We start from the raw sequence: 14,406 nt of genomic DNA on the forward strand, positions 1-14,406 counted from the left end.
AAACGTTGGTATATTTGGCAAGAAGATCTCACGTTCTAAGTTTCAAGTATTATCCATATAAAAAAGGTGGGGTTTTTTTTTTTTTTTTTGGTAAATGACTTGAATATTTATTCTAGACCTTGAAATAGAAAAGCCACCTCCTTATTATTATTTAAAATTAAGATACACAAACGAATTGCAAACAGCACTGTCCAGGAAAGGATCTGAAAGGCAGGATGAAGAAATTTTAGAAAACTGAGTAGACCTCAAAATACGTATCATGGGGAATTAATATATGACTGCAAATATCTGGTGGACCAAACTGTGAGTGGGCTATTTATAGACTGATTGATCTTAATCAATTCATTTACCCATATTTCTGAGGAAATGAGTATTTGCTTCCTCAAATGGAAAATGGAACCTCAGAAACCATTTTCAAGGCAAACTACCACAGGTTACTTATTGAGGAATGTATGGCTGCAGTAAAAATCTATACAACTTATAGTTTTCACAAATTTATACCAACGCTCCCCCAATTTTCAGTTACACAAACCTTTGCATATTCTTTACTTTTCTTACATTTTACTAACAAATGAATCCTTAGAAGTTTCTACTTTTAATGTAGAACATTTATGCTCAAAGATTCAGAAATCTATTATTTCGTTTCAGTTTTGATTTTTCCATTGTACATGTCTCAATATACCACCAGTAGTCTGGTAACAAATACTCATATATCATGCTCTGCTTTAGATTTTCTGAGTGACACAGAAGTGGCTTAGGTAAAAGTTTTAGTAGCAAAGACAACTTGGCAAAGAAAGCCATTTTGAGCTTTTCTAAATGCACTACATAAAAGACGCTGAGGCAAACAAAACTTAAATTCTGTCTGGCTGTGCACATACACACTGCAGGTAAGAAAATGTGTAGAATTTATTCAAAACATGAATAAAAATTATTGAAATTTAAGTTCACTACTGGAAATTCAATACTTCAAAACTTCTAGAAAAATATTCTTTTGTATTACAAACATTACATTCTGCATTTCAGACAAGTGCATCAGGATCATGCATTTTCTTCTTTAGAAATCGTTACTGGGGTAGAGACACTCGACTACCAGTAGGTGGCAGCAGTGCAGTATATTAGTCACCTTTAGTTGCATTTTTTAAAGGCAAGTTTAGCAATTTTACTTGGGAAAAATCAACATTCTTTTAGAAGACTTTCTATGCAATTTAATTCTCCACTTTCCTGGCCCCTTAATTGCTTTAATCAAAAGTTATTTTTATTTCTCTATAATTTTATTGTGATGAACAAAGGTTATTTTGGGAAGGCAAATGCATATGGGCGAGCAGTGTATTTGAAGATTAAAATTAGACAATCTATGTGTGTATGAAGCATACCTACATATTTAAATTTGGTTCATACATATAACTTTGTCCTTTTGTGACTTAAACATACATCTTAATATCCACGTACATTATCTTCATATCTAGTGTGAAATTCACTCTTTGTTAATCCTCATGTAGGCCAAACATGGCAATAACTGTCTGATGAATCTTATGTTATATTAAACTAGCAATCTTATATTAAACAATTCCCCCTATTAGATATTTCACTCTTTATTTCCAATGGAACACAAGTGATAACTATGAATAGCTGCTAACAAAGTGTGTATTCAAAGCCAAAGAAAGTTCCAAATAATACTGAAAAGGCCAATCACCAAATTGGTAGATAACAAAGAGTTACTTTGACACCATCTTCGTATCTCTTTCATCTTATCACATTTCATATCAACAGAATATATTTCCCAATTTTTGACCCACACCCTACATACCTTCCTTGATTTTAATTTGTATGGTTGGCAATTGAGATTTTTTTTTCTGAGTCTAATGGATTTATCAGATAAGACACTCTTGCTCCCAACACTCAAATTATTGTATAACAACAGATCAAATACCTTGACAGTATTTCAAAGGTAGATTTCATTTTTTATTTCCATTATATTAATATGCACATATATACACATATAGTATATTAAATCTCTTGAGAATACAGAGATCATCCATCTGACTTGTAATTTTAATAATTTACTCAAGCATTGTAAAGATAAAGTGGGTCAAATATCTTGTTCAGGGGTTATTATTTATTCTCTATTTTGGATTAAAAAAAAAAGGAATCAATGTGCATCTAAGAAGTATTTTACAAAATTCCCAAGAGCAGAAGATACCTGGTTGACATGGTCCAGTTTGGGGCATGGCCTCCCTCCATTGTAGGGTTTTTCACGCAGCCATTTAGAGCGAACCTTCACACCGCTCCCACAGGACTTGCTGCAGCGCGACCAGTTGGACCACTCACTAAGCTTGCAGTCTGAGGGGCAGGGGATGATGCAGGCCTCTTCAATGTAACCTGAGCGGACAAAAATGAGACAAGCGCCGTCTCCCCCGCATGTCACTCGGCTATTACCACCCACCGTTCCAGCCCGTTTAGAAGGACTTGGCAGCAACATGCAAATGTAGAGGTGTCTCTGTCATTAGGGACTCAGACTAAATCCTGCAGGAAAATGACACATAACACAGCGACTCTGTTAAAATAACAGCTAAGCAGCTGCCACATGATCTGCTTAGGATTCATGCTCACCATATTTCAACATTTCTGACTTTCTGACAGCTCATGTTTAATTGACAATAACCTGTCTGCTGCCATGTCATTCTCATGCTGCCAGAATAATACATTAAAAAAATCATAACAGTTTTCTATAAAATCCTATCTGCTAATGTCATATAAGTTCAAGTGTCTGAGTCCATGCAACATTCTTCCTCAAGAAGAAAGCCAGACCCTCTGAAGCAATATTCAAAAGGAACCACTTAACTTAGCACCTTATGTTTCGCTTTCACTGAAAATCAAGTCTGATGAAGAAAAATGAAGGATTTTAAATAAAGAATGCCTCGTATTATTAGAGTGCTGTCAATTTCAAAGCACCTTCACATACCGTATTCATTTGATTCTCTTGAAAATAGCATAAATGTAGCGGGCATGTGCTGATGCTCTACTGGACAGATAAGAACACAAGTACAGAGAGATAACTGAAAAGGCCAAGGTCGGTCACACAGTCAGAGATGAGGCTAGGATCTGAGTCTAGTCTAGCACTCATTCCATCAAATCACACAGTCAATTAATTTAAGAGTCTACAGATTTGTCCTGAGAAATGGGAGCATTTTCCTTAACCATTCCCTTAGTACCAACTTGGCATTTTGCAGTTATCAATTTATCCCTATTTTTCTCAAGACAAATAAGTGGAAAAAGCAAAATTCCCCTGGTCAAGAGTCAGATGTTACCTTCTGTCGCACTCTGCCGGTGAGAGCGGTTGTTCTAGAAGCAAGAGAGCGCTCTGCTCTCACCATTTTACATCAACGCCAAAGAGCCCATTTTGGAAATGACTATAATGTAAACAGTTTCTCTGAAGAACTCTAGGTAGACTTTTAAAAATTTTATTGAGACATCATTTATATATCATAAAGGTCAGCTCATGTTTTGGTCTTTATGCAACCATCACCGCCATCTGCTCTTAGAACACTTTCATTAGCACTGCTCTACCTATTAGCAGCCATTTCCCATTTTCCCCTCCCGCAGTCAAGCAACCACTAATCTCGTCTGTATCTCTAAGAATACACCTATTCTGAACATTTTATAAAATGAAATCAAACATTATGTTTTATGATCGGCTTCTTTTACTTACTGCAGTGTTTTCAGGATTCTTCTATGTTGTGACATTTGTTAGTACCGCATTCCTTTTTGTAACTAAATAGTATTCCATTGTATGGACATATCATATTTTTCAATCCTTTCATCAATTGATGGATATTTTAGTTGTTTTCATGTTTTGTGCATTACAAGTAATGCTAGGAATATTTGTGTACAAGTTTCTGTACACATGAGCTTTCAGTTCCCTTGGGTATGTATCTAGGAATGGAATTACCTGATCATATGATAATTCTTTATTTAACTTTTTACTGAAATGCCAAACTGTTTTCCAAAGTGACTGTACCATTTGACGACACCACCAGCAGGATATGAGTGCTCCACTTTATACATTTGTCAAAATCGTTTATTATGTCTCTTTTGTTTTAGTGTCCTTTGAAGAACAAAAGTTTAAATGATAATGAAGTCCAATTTATCTATTTTTATTGCTGTGCTTTGATATCCTATCTAGGAAACAATTATCTAATCCAAGGTCATAAAGGTCAAAAACACCCATTTTTTCCCAAGCGTTTTATAGTTTTAGTTCTTATATTGAGGTATATAATTCATTTTGAGTTAAGCTAAAAATGTCTAAAGTCACTTACAAATCCACGTCATCAGTAACCAAATTATTTAATGTTTATAAAAGACAATTAATTAACAAAACCCAACTATTTCCAAATATTATCAAAACTGCTTTAGTAAAAGAACACTAGTATTTCATATATAATAAATTATTGAAATATTTCTAGAATTTCATTTCCTACCTTGTGCGTGTGTGCGTGCTAAGTTGTATCTGACTTTTTGCAACCCTATGAACTGCAGCCTGCCAGGATTCTCTGTCCATGGGATTCTCCAGGCAAGAATACTGGAGTGGGTTGCCATGCCCTCCTCCAGGGGATTTTCCTGACCCAGGGATCAAACCTGCATCTCTTATGTCATCTGCACTGGCAAGCAGATTCTTTACCACTACCGCCCCCTTTCCTGGCTTGCAAAAGATAAAATAACTGCAAAAACAAACCTCTAACCTTTGTCATTCAGTAATTATAACTGACAGTAGACTCACATGATTTTTATGTCACTACTTCAGAGTAACAGATAAATGGAAATTCTTTCCATTTTTATCTGCTGAAGTACAACGGCATTGGTGAAATGTGTCATGTCTGACTTCAGTTTGATTCACATTGTATTATTAAGTAAGCAGATATAAAATTTTTATGTTTGATCTTCCAATACAGTATTCCAGAAAACGTCTCTCCAATAAAACTCAATCTATTAAATTGCTGAAAGATACAAATTAGGCACTAAGATAAAGACACAACTGCGAAAGAGTATAATGCTTAGCATTCCATTTTAATTTTCTAATGTGTAACAACATTCAATAATTGCCTGTCATGTTTATCTCGTACAATTAAAATCCTTAATGCTACTAGTGAACTGCCAGATAAGCATTCCCCTGCCTTCTCCACTAGCATCATTTTTGAGGGCAATTAACACCGAACGATCATGGGGGATAGAAAGACAGAAACATCTGAAGCGTTTTAAGGCTAAATAAACTGCTGGCATCTTGAAGCAATTTATGGTTCCCGAGAATGCTGGAATAAATAAATGACTTCACAATGAGGGTGTTAAAACTTGGTAGCTCAACACAGAATATGACACATGAAAAAATCAAACTCCTGAATTTTGATTGTAGTTTTTCTATCTATATCTGTTCTGATGGCTGCTTTCAGGTTGAAATGAATACAGAATTAGCAGGCTTTGAGTGGCAACCAGAGGACCTTTGAGATACATCCAGTCACCTCATTCATTTGAATTATGAATGTGCAGATAAAGTAGCTTTCAACAACTTTCCCAATTATGACATTGTGCTGTTGAAAGGTGTACTGTTGATAGATTAAAGAATTCATTTTGAAAGCACGTGGAACGTATTGGTTGGTTCTGATTTACAGCTGTGTGAATGAATTCTGGTGGCACTCCATTGGAAACATCTAGATTAATCTCAAAAGTGACCTGAAAAATCTATCCTGCTTAAATGTGTGTTATATGCACATGACTGCAATTGCAAACGAGAACATTTAGCTAGAAGTTTATCTACTATGGTCCTTATGGATTTGAAAATACTGAAAAAGGTCACTGTAAAGAAGTTTCAAAATGAATATAATATTCTTTTGTAATTATATATTAAGAACAGATAACTTGAAAAGCTGGGGAAACTAAACTACCATGTAGATATCCAAACTCCTATAATCAACCGTTCTACCTATAAAATTCTTATATTCAGTGTATGAAAGGTTATGAATCAACCCTGGGCAATTAAAATGTTCATAATGAAGTATTCAGGTAAGTTTATGTAACTGCAATAAACAGTTATTTTTATTTTTATATTTTTGTTTCATATACATGTGAATTCATATCTCTTCATATCTACTAGGTACTTAGAGACTTTCTCAGAAAATTTCAACATTAGTTTTAATTGCTGTCAGATTTTGTAGCTGTTGCTCTTCCAATACTGATAGCTTACCCAATGACTAGGAGCATTCAGATTCAGGCAGTATACCTATGTAGTTCACGATCAAGGCCATTTCTAATAGCAAACTCTATAACGCTGCTGTATAATGAAGACTTTGGCTGTTCTGTTTCCCTGATTCCTGGCAGACAGCTTCTAAGCTCTGAAATTTCCTGAGTGACAGGAGTATCTTTGTTATTCATGGTGGGCCTCTTAGACTACATGTGAGTTGATGCGAAGATGTCTAAAGAAGGGGGATGACTATACCACCAAGACCAACCATGTGTTTAAAAAGCTTGGGGCTTTCAGCCTCTTGATATCCTCCCAACCTCTGGGGAGAGGAGATTGAGTTTAACTCTGTGGTCAATGATTCAACTAATAATGCCTACATAATAACTCCTTCCCCACTAGCAAACTGGACACAAAAGCTCAGGCTGGTAAAGGGCATCCATGGGCTAAGACGGTGATGTCTCCTGGTTCCACAGGGCGACAGCATGGATGCCCTGTGTTTGGGACCCTCCCAGCCTTTATCCTTTTGCTATAATAAAACTCTAATTGTAAGTATGGTGCTTTCCGAGTTCTCTGAATCATCCCAGTGAATTAATGAACCTGAGGGAGTAGTGGGGACCCCTAAATCTGTGGCCAGTTGGTCAGAAGCAAGGCTCACCTGGGATCCCCGAACATGCACAGCTCATGTCTGAAGCGAGAGCAGTCTTGCAGAGGACTGAACCCTTAACCTGTGAAGTTTAGCCCAAGTCCAGGTAGTTAGTGACAGAAATGAATTCTACTTTCAGATGTAAATTTTATTTAAAAAGGAAATAAACTTATTTATGCAAGAGCCCATGTCCAAAGTTTACTTATTCAACCAAAATAAAAACTTTGAGAATAATTACATACATGAAGGCATTTATGGACTTTTTCTCCCCAAATCTAACATTTATAATTTTAACTAATATTATATGAAAAATTAGAAAAAGTTCTAAGAACCCATTTTGGAAATAGGGCTTTGTCAGCAATATAAACATATTTGATAGAGTGTTCAGATTATGAAGTAATAGGAAACAAATTCACTTTGAAACAGTAGAGTGATTTATTTTTAACTGGATCCTTCAGGGCACTGTTCTTGTAGTCAACAAGAATCACACAATGACATGAAGTATTTCCAAAGGATGATCTTTATACATTAGTTTGTTGGATTCTTGGCATCCCTGGTGGCTCAGACAGTAAAGAATCTGCCTGCAGCGTGGGAGACCCGGGTTTGAGTCCTGGGTTGGGAAGATCCCAATAATTGTTAAACATGATTTTTTATAAATTACATGGTCAAGCAAGTTGGAAAATTGTTGCATTAAACTAGGTTAAACAGGTCTTTTTACCCTGGGCTTTCTTTTTTTTATGTGTCGTTTCTTTGCTAACATGAACTGTGCATCTCTAGGCGAATGACTCACACACTGCATTATATGCTTCTTAACTTCTTCCTACAGCATCTCACTGGACCAGTGAGAAACAGACCATTCCGAGAGGTTGTAATTATAATGCAAACTGGATTCATGTTTTGAGCTGTACAGAATTTTAGCGTTTAATTAGACCTTTTTATGTCCATTTCTAGATAAGGGAAAAAATGCAAAAGCTAACAAACAAAAACAAAACCCCTAAACTTAAGAAAATTTCTTCTTAGTTTATACTTTAAAGTTTTAAAGAAGTAAAGGTGAGACTTATGGCAAAGAGAGAGGGAACAGTTACGCAGATAAACTTCTTGAATATTTTTTTAATGACTATTTTAAATGACCATTGTGTGTTTATTCAGATTAACTACAATTTCTTGTCAGGGCTAAACTGGCTTTCAATGTAACAATGAAAAAATGGCTAAACACTGGAGAGTAAATGCAAGTGAAGATGTTCCTTTTAAATTTAACTTTAAAATGCCCACAAATAGGTTGGAGTGCTCTCAGGTTACTCTTTGAGCCCATTGATATGGTTTATGTCTAATATAAACCATATGGTTTATGTTTAATTCTTCATGCATTTACCAAAAAATTCCTATGTATAAGCCTTGCTCACTAAATAACCATTGTGATGATGCTTTGAAGTAGAAAAAGACCAGGGATCGAACTTTAGTTTCCTGTGTCACCTGCATTGCAGACGGATTCTTTACCCACTGAGCTACAGGGGGAGTTCTGAAATGAGAACACACTCAACTAAAGGGTATTAGACTATATTCAACTTATGGGTATTACAGTTACTTTGGCCTTGCAGGGCATTAATATAACAGGATTCTATATGAGGGTCAGTTAGTATCTCTAAGAATTATTAAACCTTATAATACAATAGGCTTCCCTGGCGGCTCAGTGGTAAAGAAGCTGCCTGTGATGCAGGAGACGCTGGTTCCATTCCTGGGTCGGGAAGATCCCCTGGAGGAGAAACTGGCAGCCCACTCCAGTATTCTCCCACAGACAGGAGCCTGGAAGGTTATAGTCCCTGGGGTAGCAAAAAAGTCGGACAAGACTTAGTGACTGAACAACTACAACACCCTCAACAACAACATAACACAACATGAGTAATGAACAACTTTGTGGTTTTATCAATCAAATTATCATTGTTATTAGCAAGATTACCACACCTAATCATTTCCCTTAAGTTAGTGTTATCTTAGGGCATCCCTTGTGGCTCAGCTGGTAAAGAATTAGCCTGCAATGCGGCAGACCTGGGTTTAATCCCTGGGCTGGGAAGATCCCCTGGAGAAGCAAAGGCTACCCACTCCAGTATTCTGGCCTGGAGAATTCCATGGGCTGTATAGACTATGCGGTTGTCTCAAAGAGTCGACACGGCTGAGTGACTTTCCCTCACTCACTCAGTGTTATCTTTCCTCTAAGGCATTAGGGAGGGGGAAGGGTCAGAGCCCAAAAGAAAGGATGTGGAATAAAACATAATAGCAGATATTGTTGATAAAGACAAAGGTAAATAGATTTTTCTCTGCTGCTGTTGCAAATAATGAATTGTCCTTGGTAGTTAAATTTTATTTTAAGCAGTGAAACACTCTGTTCCTAAAAGGTAGAAAGCCCAGTACATGTATGGAGTATCCTGGAGGCTATGTTTGACAGCCTGGCCTGAGGGGCTCCATGGAGCCCAGCTTAAAACCTTATAAGTACTAGTTAAGTTGAGGTCTCTGTGACATGGAGCACACAGAACTAAGGGATAACACCAGAAGTATTCCCATCTCATACAGCATGAATGGTAGCTGCAGGGAAACTGCCAAGGAAAGTCACCCTCAACCTTTACGGTCCTCCTTCAGGGAGCCTGTTAGGAAATAATGCTGGTACCCACACTTTATTTATACTCCACCCTAGGCACCTGGTTTCTTTTTGTGCCCACATATCCACAGTAGCCCCTTCTTCATTTCCCTGGTTCTTTAAACTTGCATCTTCTACCTCAGGAAAAGTCTCCCACTCTCTGCCTGTCTTTTTACATTTGAAGGGAAAAAGATCCCAATTGTGAAAGATGACTGTAAAAGCAACACTAGCTTTACCTGTGTTATCAAATGAAAGGGTTACATTTTAAAATGAATTAAGACGTTAGAAAAATACTACCAACTGAAAAAGTTTCTTAGAGAAATCAGCATGCCATTTCAGCTCATTTAAAAAATTAAAAGTTAAAAAATTGCCTTTTTTCCTGGTTTAATGAAACATGCTCTTCCTCAAATACAGGCATCTACTACAAAAAGGAATAATTTCTCACTCCATTTTGTTTCTAATTAACCTTTAATGTTAAACCTATATCATCTTCTATAGAATTTCATTACAAAAAGGAAAACATTCCAGGTATATTATGGTTCAGTGGTCATGTAGGTTATTTCAGAATCTACTTTCTTCATATCCATAATTAATTTTCTCAGATGTACTCAGAGCTCTACAATGTCTTAAAAGTACATGTTCTTGATCTAAAATTTACTTGTAAATTGAGTACTCTCTGAATTTAAAAAATTTCAGTTGGGCACTTGTACAAGAAATACACTTAGGATGCATTCCTTTTCTAAGTTTTGTTGATGGTCTTTTTTTTTGTTCGCATAAATTCTAATAGGAAAAAAAACCCCACACTTGGTGGCATGTATACAAGAATTTCTGACTGATAAGGCAGCATCCAGCATTTACAGTTCCTTATAACATCGAGGGACGATCATTCAAACATGATACCTGTTTTCAAATCATCCACATCTTAACTACAGAAAACTGGTGAAATAAAGATGGAGATCATTTAGGTTATTATGCAATAATATTAAATGTTGCCATAGGGTGAGCCATCATTATAAAATGAAAATATCTTACTAAAAAGCCTTTGTTTCACTTGTAAAGTTTGCAGAGCTTTCTTTTTATTAAAACAATTAGTATTGCAGTACAAACCCCCTATGGAGCAACCTGTAAGACTGACTGTGGGTGCCAGAAAGGGTTTTGCAAAATATCAAATTTTAATGGGCATACTCTGAACCCCACTGATGCTTCCAAAATTAACTGCTAAAGCCATTAATTACTGTCCAGAAGGTTCTCTGTGATACCATTCATAAACATGCTAGGCAAAGAGAGAAAGCATGAAAGAATCAATATAAATCATTATATGTTAGAATTAATGTTAAAGGGAAACTAATCTAATACCACTGAGACATTAGACAAACTATGCTGAACAATTCAATAGCAACTCTAGTTAAAAGACTGAAATAATTAAAAGAGTGTAATGTGTCCTGGAGCAAGTAGTACAGCTATCTGAATGCCAGCATGATGGTCAAAAGGCAGTATAAAGTCCTAGAATTTAGTCACTGGATTTTGAACACTGAGTGCACAAAGTCAAAAGCACACACAACACTTTAACACAATACCATACTCTGTTTATGAATAGAGCAGTAAATAAACACAGAGCTCTCTCCTATTTCCCTGTCTGAGCCAAAAAAAGACTTTCCTCATCCTCAGGGCAATCGTTAACTTGCCAATATCCTTTCACAGAAGATCCCACAGAACTCATTCTGTTTTCAAAATTATACCTAAATAGGCATTGACTTTATAAAGATCCATATTTACAGATTTTAAAAACTTCCTAATGTTTGTGCTCCTCCCCACAACTGGTAAGCAAGTGAACTATCATCCATTAGGTGTTGATTATTTTGACACCCTCTGCACACCCCCACCTCCCTGCCATCTTGTCAAGAGTGCAGATTCTGACTCAGCAGCTCTGCAATGTGGGCTGAATTTCCAGTGGCTTTTCTGGAATGTCTATGCTGCTGGTCTGAGTAAGAAGGGTTCAAATCCCAGTTGGCAAATGATAGCCTAGGCTGACAGCCTATTTTTGTAAATAAAGTTTTATTGGAACATACCTGTGCAGTTCACTCACATCTTGTCTCTGGCTGCTTTCATGCTATAACTGCAGAATTGGCTAGTGGTTAGAGATACCTTTTGGCCTGCAGATCCTGAAATATTTGCTTTTGGCCCTTTAGGAAAACATTTGATAACAAGTAATTTAACCATGGACAGTGGAGCCTGGTAGGCTACAGTCCACGGGGTTGTAAAGAGTCAGACATGAATGAAGCAACTGAGTGCACACACAACTTAACCTAAAAGCTGATTCTCAAGTTTCCTCAGAGTCTGTCCAAGCTGGTAAGTATTTGCGAGGTATGAACAGCAATATATAAAATTACTTTTAGGTGATAGGAGACCTATGTATACATAACAGCATGGGCTCAAGAAAAACAGTCCCATGAGACAGGCTTTTCTGCTTCTTTGACATTAACAGATGATAAAACATCACAAATAAAAATGAGTTCAATTTTAGAATATCTGTTGATGGTGCATTGTGGCTTAAACTCGATATGAGGAACATCAAAGACAAATATGCTGAGAGTAAAGATTGAAGAGAAGCGTCTGGAAGAAATTACATAATTCAAAGAGCTCAAGACTTAAGTATCTGGCACTTTTACAATTTATCTCATTCACCTTGAAAGTGTTGTTTTGAGATAAATCTAATAGAAATGTTATTCCTTATTTTCTCAAGGGAAGTTGAGTGGACACAAAGAGAATTAAATAAAAATTCAATATTCCCAACTGAAGCTGTAAACATAGGCTGGGAAAAAGCAAGTTGTCACAGTTTGCTCATATAAACCAAGTGATAAGCTGTTGTCCAAATCTGGTATTGTACAAATCAGGCGATTCTGAACCTACCTACAATTTAGTAGGCAGAGAAAAGCACGCATACTTGATGAAGAGCATACAGAAAGTTTGTGGCATGTATATGTTTATTCCAAAGATCTTAGTTCTCAGTGATCTGTTTGATTATATCCCAGAACTGTGACACAGGGGGAAGGACACTGTTTGAAAAAAGTGTCCAAGCCTGACTGTAGATCAAACACAGCAATAAAAATTCTCTCCAACTCTTCACTCATTCATTCATTCTACAAACACTTACTGAGCACCTACTGTTCTAGTGCTTGGGATACATGAGTGAATAGAGTAGTCAAAGATAACTTCGTCAATCTACATTTTTGTACAGGAGATACAACATAGATAAAAATATAATAAATAAATTACATGGCATGTTATAGAGTGATAGATGCTTTTGAAATACAAAATGTTGAGCAGAAAAAGGGGTTTTGGGTGATCTGGGTTGGGTTGAGGGATAGCATAATAAAATCTGTCACATTTCAATAAGAATCTTGTATACATGTACCTTGCTAGGTTACCTCTATGATTCTTCAAAATATAGAGGTTAAATGATATCATAATTCCAGAAGTTCTACCTCTTGTTATGTGAAATTTTAAGAGTGATTAACTGGAGAAGTACCTAGTACTATGTGCATAGACAATCAATTTCTAGTAAACCAATCTAGTACTATGTGCATAGACAATCAATTTCTAGTAAACCAATCAAGTTCTTTGGAACAGACCCTGATGCTGGGAAATACTGAGGGCAGGAGGAGAAGGAGGCAACAGAGAATGAAATGGTTGGATGGCATCACTGAATCAATGGACATGAGTTTTCGTAAACTCTGGGAGATAGTGAAGGACAGGAAAGCCTGGCGTGCTGCAGTCCATGGGGGCAAAGAGTTGGACACGGGTTAGAGAAGAACAACAATCAAGGTCTTAGAGGATTCCAGCAGTGAGGAGAAAATGTGTAATTCGGTTTTTGAGTGATTTACAGTCTGTTGCCAATAGTGACACTGTCCAAGATTTCATAGCAAAAGTAAATATATGTAGTTTGTATTATGAGGTCAGAAGAGATAATAGCCAAAAATCTATTCATATATTAACATTTGCATGGGAACTATATTTAATACCATGTATCAGGAAGGGTGAACATTTATTTGGCTCACAGGTATACTTAAAGATCTGATTTTTGGAGTATTGGTGTTGCTTTTCAGTACAGAGTCTATCACTGTGAGAAATTCCAGACAGAATTGTGCCTTGACTTACAGATATTAAAAAAAAAAAAAAGGTAACCACATGGGAAATGACCTAAAGTAATATACTTAAACTGATGACAGTCAAACTGTTTATCAGTATAATAACTGATAATATGACCCACAGATGGATAACACAGATTAAACAGAAATGCCATAAGGCCACTATTGAACAGGATAGGGGATTAGTGTCTTTGCACTGCACACACTTGGGGATCAATTTTATGTTTAAACTGAAAGCTGTAAGAGACTTTTCTTGAAAGCCACTTTAAAATCTCATTTCCACCATACATCTGGAAAGCTGATTTGGCTGAGCAAAGGCAGGGGTCATAGAAACTGCAATTTAGAGAACGCCTAGGATAGAGTACCAAAGTGATAGCATTCCACTATCAGGATTGACAGAACATCAGTAGTAATTCCAAAGAAATCAGGCAATAGAGAGTCAATTTCCTCAGACTTTGAGTAAAACTGTTAGTAAACACTAAAATATCCCACTGGATATGCATCATAAATCAGATTTACTGAGAAAGGAGTGATGCTGGATAGACACAAAGAACTAAATTGGAACAGTTCACTCGAAGATCTTTGATCCTTTCACAATTTCCATGAACTTCAGTGCTTCCAGGGACCCACCTTTTTCCTAGATATGCTCTTCTTTTAAAATACAGAACTGAATTCTTCATGCTTCGAATCGACAGTGCTTAGGCAGGAAGTCTACCGCTTTTGGTCAATTTCAGTTTTTTCTGTAGTTAGA

At 36.5% G+C, this 14,406-nt stretch overlaps 1 protein-coding gene across 1 annotated transcript in view; it reads right to left on the reverse strand.

The window, feature by feature from the left end:
• Window positions 1-14,406, reverse strand: part of THSD7A (thrombospondin type 1 domain containing 7A) — a 284,830-nt gene that overhangs the window by 40,628 nt on the left and 229,796 nt on the right. Inside the window, exon 14 of the mRNA XM_052639078.1 lies at window positions 2,201-2,379. Coding sequence (XP_052495038.1) covers window positions 2,201-2,379 — 179 coding nt within the window. The remainder of the gene's footprint in view (window positions 1-2,200; window positions 2,380-14,406) is intronic.

The sequence above is a fragment of the Budorcas taxicolor genome, chromosome 4 (assembly GCF_023091745.1).
Source record: "Budorcas taxicolor isolate Tak-1 chromosome 4, Takin1.1, whole genome shotgun sequence".
NCBI classification, from domain to species: Eukaryota; Metazoa; Chordata; class Mammalia; order Artiodactyla; family Bovidae; genus Budorcas; species Budorcas taxicolor.